At 50.2% G+C, this 8577-nt stretch overlaps 1 protein-coding gene across 1 annotated transcript; it reads left to right on the forward strand.

Moving 5' to 3' along the window:
* Positions 1-836: 836 nt before the first annotated feature.
* Positions 837-4888, forward strand: LOC139278224 (large ribosomal subunit protein eL34-like). The gene is made up of 2 exons (XM_070896867.1): positions 837-885; positions 4486-4888. Exons 1-2 carry the CDS (start codon positions 837-839, stop codon positions 4833-4835), a joined length of 399 nt encoding a protein of 132 aa, XP_070752968.1. The 3' UTR covers positions 4836-4888.
* The last annotated feature ends 3689 nt before the right edge of the window (positions 4889-8577 follow it).

Here is an 8577-nt window from a genome sequence, read left to right on the forward strand (position 1 = left end):
TTGAAGGTCCTCCCACAGTGCTGTTAGGGAGGGAGTTCCAGGATTCTGACCCAGCGAAGACGAAGGAACAGCGATATATTTCCAAGTCAGAATGGTGTGTGACTTGGAGGGGAACTTGGAGGTGATGGTGCTCCCATGCATCTGCTGCCCATGTCCTTCTAGGTGGTAGAGGTCAAGGGTTCTGGAGGTGCTGCCAAAGAAGCCTTGGCAAGTTGCTGCAGTGCATCTTGTAGATGGCACACGCTGCAACCATGGTGCGCCGATGGTGGAGGGAGTGAATGTTTAAGGTGGTGGACGGGGTGCCAATCAAGTGGGCTGCTTTGTCCTGAATGGCGACGAGCTTCTTGAATATTGTGGTGTAGATTACAACCATCACATAAGGAGAAAGGGCCATCATCTCTGCTCCTTCTGTTATCCATCGACCACCAGGGCTTCCAAACCATAACCTTTAGGTCACAAGATGTCTCCATTTTTGAACTCTGACAATCCAGCTCTCAAGGCCCAGACAGCCCATGTCTCATTGGTGCTTCTATTTCTTACTCATTGATTTCACCTGTTTGAATTTCCTGGGCCTGTATGTTTGGAAAGAGCTGCACTTTGCACAGTTGCTTCATTGGTGGTTAAATCTTAAATTTGGACACCAAATTGATTGGACGTCCCCGATCTACCCTTTAATGTACAGGAGGCTAAATTCATTCTGGCTTGCTTTAAGACGTAGAACTGATGGTGTAGAACCGGGAGGCCTGAGGACTATCTGAAATTTATCCTTGGGCCTCAATGTAATAGTCGGGATTAATGTGCCAGCACCTGCTGTGCCGCTGGAGGCAATCACCTCCATGGTCCGATCCTATTTCGACCACTCGCTCTGCTGGCAGCAGCCCTTTGGTGAGACCCGGCCAAGGTGTGTGGGAGGAGGAGGCGGAGGAGAGCAGGTGGGGGGGGACTGTGGGTATCCTTCTGTGACCCACAGTAATACTGTACATCCAGCAGTATCCTGCACCAGACAAAATGCGTAGAACATGACCTTGTCTTCACCAACACCTTGTTCCGCTAAAGGGATAAGTACAAGGCATCGTGGCAATGCCCTCGCTCCAAACACTGGCACCTGCTCGACTATATTATCGTTCGATCGAGGGACCACAAGGAAGTGCGCATCACCCACGTCATGACAGGAGCCGACGTCTGCTGAATGGATCACTGCCTAATCCATTCTGTCATCAACATTAATATAGCCCCAAAGCAACGACGGCAACAGAAGCAATGCCGCAGAAAAATCAACGCCAAGGCACTCGAAGACACATCTAAGAGAGCCCTATACAGCCAGCGCCTCACCGCCAACCTGGTGACCCTCGATGACCCCGAGACGCAGAGTGCCCACAGCGCTTGATCTGCCCTCCAGGCCACCATATCCAGCGCCTGTGAAGAGACGCTCGGTCACTCAACCAAGAAACACCAGGACTGGTTTGATGAGAAGGAGATCCAGGAGCTAATAAACCGCAAGTGCAGGGCATTTCTGAATTCAAAGCAACAACCCAACTCGGGAGCAGCAAAGCAGCTCTACAGGTGGCTGAAGGCCGAGGTTCAACAAAAAACCTGCGACCTAAAGAATAGATGGTGGGTGGAGAAAGCATAGGAGATCCAGCAGCTGGCCGACAACCATGACGTGCGACGATTCTTCACCGCAGTCAAGTCCACCTATGGCCCAAGCACCCAAGGCCCCACCCCACTGCTGGCCAAGAACGGGGAGACATTCATCAAGGACACCGAGGCAGTCAGGGGCCGCTGGAAGGAGCACTTCGAAGATCTCCTCAACCGGGACTCTGCCTTTGACACGAGTGTCCTCGACTCCATCCCGCAGCATGCTACCTGCCACCATTTCAGCAAAACTCCAGCTTTGCATGAGGTAGAAAAGGCCATCCGTCAGCTGAAGAACAACAATGCATCAGGAGCAGATAGAATCCCTGCTGAGGCACTAAAGTATGGCAGAGAGGCACCATTGGCTTTAATGCATTATCTCATCTCTCTCATCTGGAAGGAGGAGTGCATGCCTAGAGATCTCAGAAATGCCGTAATCATGACCATCTTTAAAAAAGGGGACAAGTCCGACTGCGGCAGCTACAGAGGAATCTCCCTTTTGTCGGCCACTGGGAAAGTCATCGCTAGAATCCTCCACAACTGTCTTCTCTCTGTGGCTGAGGAGTTCCTCGCAGAGCCACAGGACAGATTCCGTCCGCTACGGGGTACAACGGACATCATCTTCATGCGCAACAACTGCAAGAGAAATGCAGGGAACAGCACCAACCCTTGTACATGGCCTTCTTTGACCTCACAAAGGCCTTTGGCACTGTTAACTGTGAAGATCTATGGAGCGTCCTCCTCTGTTTCGGCTGTCCCCAAAAGTTGTCACCATCCTCCGCGTGCTCCACGACGACATGCAAGCCATGACCCTGATGAATGGATCCACCACAGAGCCAATCCATGTCCGAACCTGGATCAAGCAGGGCTGCGTCATCACGCCAACCCTCTTCTCGATCTTCCTTGCTGCAATTCTCCACCTCACACTCAACAAGCTCCCTCCTGGAGTGGAACTAAACTATAGAACCAGTGGGAACCTGTTCAACCTTCGTCGCCTCCAGGCTAGATCCAATACTGTCCCATCCTCTGTCATTGAACTACAGTACGCGGACGATGCTTGCATCTACGCACATTCAGAGGCTAAACTCCAAGCCATCATCAACATCTTCATAGAGGCATACGAAAGCATGGTCCTTACACTAAACATCCATAAGACAAATGCCCTCCACCAACCTGACCCCACCAAATAGCACTACCCCCTGGGCATCAAGATCCTTGGCGCAGCCCTGGACAACGTGGACCACTTTCCATACCTCGGGAGACTACTATCAGCAAGGGCAGACATCGATGACGAGGTCCAACACTGCCTCCAATGCGCCAGCGCAGCTTTCAGTTGCCTGAGGAAGAGAGTTTTCGAAGATCAGGCGCTCAAATCTGGCACCAAGCTTATGGTCTACAGGGCTGTAGTGATTCCCGCCCTCCTGTATGGCTCAGAGACATGAACCATATACAGTAGACACCTTAAGTCGCTGGAGAAATACCACCAACGATGTCTCCGCAAGATCCTGCAAATCCCCTGGGAGGATAGACGCACCAACGATACTGTTTTTGATCAGGCCAACATCCCCAGCATTGAAGCAGTGACCATACTCTACCAGCATGCCCGACACAAGATTCCCAAAGCAAGCGCTCTACTCGGAACTCCTACACGGCAAGCGAGTCCCAGGCGGGCAGAGGAAACGTTACAAGGACACTCTCAAAGCCTCCTTGGTAAAGTGCAACACCCCCACCGACACCTGGGAGTCCCTGGCCAGAGACTGCCCTAAGTGGAAGAAGTGCATCCGGGAGGGCACTGAGCACCACGAGTCTCGTTGCCGAGAGCTTGCAGAAAACAAGCGCAGGCAGCGGAACGAGTGTGCAGCAACCAGTCCCACCCACCGTTTCCTTCAACCACTCTCTGCCCATCTGTGACAGAGACTGTAATTCCCGTATTGGACTGTTCAGTCACCTGAGAACTCACGTTTAGAGTGGAAGCAAGTCTTGCTCGATTTCAAGGGACTGCCTATGATGATGTGCCTCCAGGTCAAGATAAGTGTGAAAAAACGATTTACTTTTTTCATTGGTGTTCTCCAGCAGCCCCTTTAAGAACCCACCGGTTAGGCAGCCTCTAGACCTGGCAACGCTGATCAGACCAGACCTGCGCCTACTCTGTATTTAGTGAATGGGTCTTGCAACACAGGCATGCCCTCGATTCTATATTGAAAGGAGGACTGCACTCATTGCAGGCGTCCACTGGGGCAGCCTAAAACAAAAGGCCGTGAAGAATTTAGCCAAGCTGGGCGTACGATCAGGCCTTCTCTTTGCTACATTTCTCACCGTTGCCTCTGTTTTACATCCGTAAAATGGGGTCAGTGAGGTTGTATTTAGACCCCATTAAATTCCTGCTGTTTATCTTCATCATCATCATAGGCAGTTCCTCGGAATCGAGGAAGACTTGCTTCCACTCTTAAAATGAGTCCTTAGGTGGCTGAACAGTCCAATACGAGAACCACAGTCCCTGTCACAGGTGGGACAGATAGTCGTTGAGGGTAAGGGTGGGTGGGACAGGTTTGCCGCACGCTCTTTCCGCTGCCTGCGCTTGGTTTCGGCATGCTCTCGGCGGTGAGACTCGAGGTGCTCAGCGCCCTCCCGGATGCACTTCTCCACTTAGGGCAGTCTTTGGCCAGGGACTCCCAGGTGTCAGTGGGGATGTTGCACTTTATCAGGGAGGCTTTGAGGGTGTGTTTATACAATAATGTTGAATGATGCTGTGAAAACAAAGATCATATTAGTTAAAAGATCTAAAATTACTGGAAATATAAATTAATCTCAGGTCCATCCGGTGACGCCGGCTGCAGCTTTGAAAGATAGTTCAGCGCCTGACATACCGCCGAAGGTTGTCCAACAACACTCCCTCCAACAAGGAAAGATTGTCTCGCACATCCGGTAACCGCATCCTGTTCCTGTACACCAAGAAGGTCGGCAAGGCACCCAAGTCCGCATGTGGCCTCTGTCCAGAAAGACACCACCGTATTTGGGCTGTTCGACCCAAGGTCCTAATGAGATTGTCAAAGACCAAGAAGCACGTCAGCAGAGCCGATGGTGGATCCATGTGCGCCAAGTGTGTGCGCGACCCAATCAAGCGTGCCTTCCTTATTGAGGAACAGAAGAAAGTTGTGAAGGTGCTGAAGGCACACGCACAAAGCCAGAAGTCGAAGTAAATCATCTAGTTTTGTATACACATGGAAGTAAAAAACTAAATTGGAACAAAAAAGACCCTGTCTGAACAAACTTTTCCTAAGTGTTAGTCGATCTTTTATAAAAAATCTATCTTACTGACTCTTCTTACCATCTGCAGGCCTGTCATTTGCAGGCTAAATTTAGACCTCCCAATGGCTGGTAACACATTGAGATTGATGAAGTTGCTGGGAAATGAATGTTACAGCAGGAAGTGTTAAAGGGGTATGATGCAGCTTACACATTGGGTCCTCAATTTCCTGGGTGGGCCTGGGGAGCGGGTGGGCTGGGAGATAGAGCAGAGCTTCTGGCCAGTCATTCAGGAGGAGACTGGGGTCAGTCTGTTTCACATACCTCTGGCAGATTACTGAGGTAGGGAGGGGAGGGGAGGGGAGGGAGGGAGGGGGGGGGGGTGGTGTGGTGCAGTGGGAGGAATTTCACTGCAGCATTTTGCAGTACTTGGCCAAAGAGTACAATCCCCACCCCCCCACTTCTTGAGATCGTATCACCCTGTCCTGATGAAGCAATAACAACCATATTTTCAGGATGTGAAAGAAGACAGATGGATACGTCAAGTTTCCAGCAGACATCCTGGCATTAGCTGGTCATTCATCTCACTTGCTGTCTGTGGGACTTTGCTGTGCGCAAATTTTAGCTGCTGCATTTACTTTCATAACAAGAGTGACTGCGCTTCAAAATAATTAATTGGGTGTTGAAGTTCTTTGGGATGGCTTGAGAATTGAAAAGTCCAAGTTAAGCACTAAGAATTCCAGATCTCCGTACTGTCCCAACACTGACTGGTTCCCACTGCAGAGTTTCGGCAAAAGGAGGGAAATAAATTATACCAACGCTGCAACTTGGTCGCAATAGCAGAAGAAAACACTTTTTGCCCGATTAGAAATTATTGTTATGTATACGAAGCTTCCACTTTCACTAGACAAAAGGAAGACTCGATTTGAGGCTGATGAAAGAATGTCTTTAAGAACACGAACAGGAGTGGGACATTCAAGCCTGCTCCGCCATTCAATGAGATCATGGCTGATCTGTGACCTAACTCCATATACCTGCCTTGGGCCCATATCCCTTTAAACAAAAATCTATCAATCTTAGATTTAAAAATGAATAGTTGACCTCGCATTGATTGCCATTCGTGGAAGAGAGTTCCAAACCTCTACCACCCTTTGGGCTAGATATCTGTTTTTCGAAGAAAACGGTAGTTTTACGCCAAAAGTACCGTTTTTGCTGAGCTACTAACTTTCGGCCTTTACGGCTCAGTAAAGTCGGCATTGCACAAGGATTCGTGGCACAAACTGTGAGTTTCGGCACTTTAGTCCAGGGCCAGTAGTGCTGCGAGAGAGGCTTTGGGAGAAGGGATAAACAAAAACAAAATGCAAATAACATTCAAAAAGCATTCACAAAACATTCAAAAAACCCTTACCTTCGAAATCGCTGAAAAATAATCAAGAAATAAAAACTTCAACTGACCTTTTTGCAGGTCTTCATACTTACCGCTGCTGGCAGGGTTGCACTGACAACTTTAACCCTGTCGGTATTCTGGGTGTGGTGGAAGGGTCGGGAAAGTGCCGAAACTGCGGCGCAAATGCAATCCGCAGCGTTGCCCGTCGGCGCACCTCTCCCCGGCGGTACGTAGAAGCGCCGCCGCAAACAGGTCACTGAGGATCCCGCCGACCGGGCTTTCGCCGTGGAGGGTCAAATCGCGGCAAAAACCCGGCCGCAAAGTTGCCGAAAATCCAGCCCAAATTGGTGTGTAGAGTTCCCCATTAATCATTTCCAATTTAATTTATATCTGCCACAAGGTCAGGGCATGCCAGCACCATAACTAACAGCAAAGACCAAAACAGCAACAAAGCAATGACTACATGGTACTCTTCATGGGTTTACAGATAAGACTTGGTCCATGTGAGCTCCTGGATTGCCCGAGGGGGTCGGAGAGGAAGTTTCCAGCGCACTTTTTTGCCTTATTGGCCCCGTTTAATTTTCTGTTTTCTTTTCTCTGCCGGGGAGTCTTGTGTGACTGCGAAGTGGGATTAGGAAGTCTCCAATCACGATGCTTCATCCATTGTGAGTACGGGGCAGGCTTGATGGGCCAACTGGTCTTTTCCTGCCCGTCAGTTCCGTATGTTCGTGTGTGGGTGCTGATACTCCACTTCAGTAAGATCACAGACACAGAGCCAGATAGAAAAACATGGAAAGTTGCTGTGTATTTGGAAGAAAGTCTGTTAGAGGCAAATGATTAATAAAATAAATTGTGAGTATTGTTTCTATGCAGTAATCCAATGTGATACTTTGCACATAGGAACATACAAACAATGACGGACAGGTAAGGATATCCTGCGGGCGAAATTGGCCCCTCGTCCCGATTGGGGGAGATAGCCTTCCGGAGCCGGGACTTATATCGGCCGGCCTGGAGGTCCTGCCCCCAACGTGGAATTGGCCCGTGTGCCCCTCACAGGAAGCAGTGAGCTGCATACGGGGCTGCCCTTCCTGTGAAGGGCGCTCCCAGGGCAGCAGCGTGAGGCTAAGTCCAGCGCCGCGCTGGGAACACCAGCACTACGCGGATGCTCCAGGTAACGCTGAAGCCCCTCCCCTTCATTTAAAGTGGCGGACCGCTGCACACTCTGCAGGCCCTTTAGTGGCCAGCCACTGGGCCACCAGGGATGCCATCGAAAGGGACAGCGGCCCGCCACCCAAAACGGAGTGCCGGGCTGCACGATAGCAGTCAAGTCGACGCGAGGGCCGCCACTGTCAAGCTGACACAAGAGTCGGCTGACAAAATAAAACGGCGGAGCTGCCATTGACATTGGCCCATGCTGGACTGGCGGCCCGCGGGAGAAATTTCCCCCACCGGGCGCTGACTGGGGGGGGGGGGGGCGCTAATAGTGGGATGCAGCGTTACCGGCAGAGTGCCCCCAATCCCCTCCCAAACCTCCGGGAACATTTCCCCAGAGCCAGCATCCGCCTCCCCCGGGTGAAAATGCCATAGCGCCCTGTTAGCAGCCCCCCCAGAGGCGCTAACAGGGATAGGAAATAGGGGCAATTTCGGCCAACTTACCTCCACCCCACCCAAAACCATGTGATCTCCTGGGAGACGCAAAAGAAACAGATTAAAAACTCAGGGCAATTCGGGGAAATAATTCAGGGAAATTCCTCTCAGACCTTTGTAAGTGATCAAAACTAGTCCAGGAAATCACTCTGGCCCTGAATTCCCTCAGTACCTACCTTCTCTAAGAGATGATCTCCGCCCAGCCAGAAACAGGTCCCGATCTCATTAATCACATGCCTCACTGATGTCAGTTTTTATAAGGGATTGTGAGTTTGGGTATCAACCCTGTACTTCTCTGTATTATTTTGATGAGCATTTTGCAATAATGTGGAAGCCAGTGCTAAAAGACTTGAACTTACACCGTGTGATATTTGCGTGAGCTTTGGCTCTTTTGTATAAAGTTCCTATGCCTGCTATTTCAATAAAGGCATTAACCCAGTTTATTAAATAGCTTCACATCTGAGTTGCTGACGGGACAGAAGTAGGTTGTTGATGAGTGAGAAGACTAGCAGTGACCACAGTCGCCAATATTTTACTCTGTACAGTTGGTGAGACCCACCCCCCCAGGCTAAACACTTTCACCAGCAAATATCACTGCTTTTAAATGCTCAGAGCTCTCTGCCAATGTAATAACCATAGCACCAAATGAAGTACATCATAAC

This window comes from Pristiophorus japonicus, chromosome 13, assembly GCF_044704955.1.
Source record: "Pristiophorus japonicus isolate sPriJap1 chromosome 13, sPriJap1.hap1, whole genome shotgun sequence".
NCBI lineage: Eukaryota > Metazoa > Chordata > Chondrichthyes > Pristiophoridae > Pristiophorus > Pristiophorus japonicus.

Bases quoted from the DNA above. Each gene is read 5' to 3' on its own strand.
- LOC139278224 (XM_070896867.1), top strand. From the start codon at position 837: ATGGTCCGATCCTATTTCGACCACTCGCTCTGCTGGCAGCAGCCCTTT. The intron at 886-4,485 runs GTGAGACCCGGC...TTTGAAAGATAG, and splicing joins CTGCTGGCAGCAGCCCTTTG to TTCAGCGCCTGACATACCGC.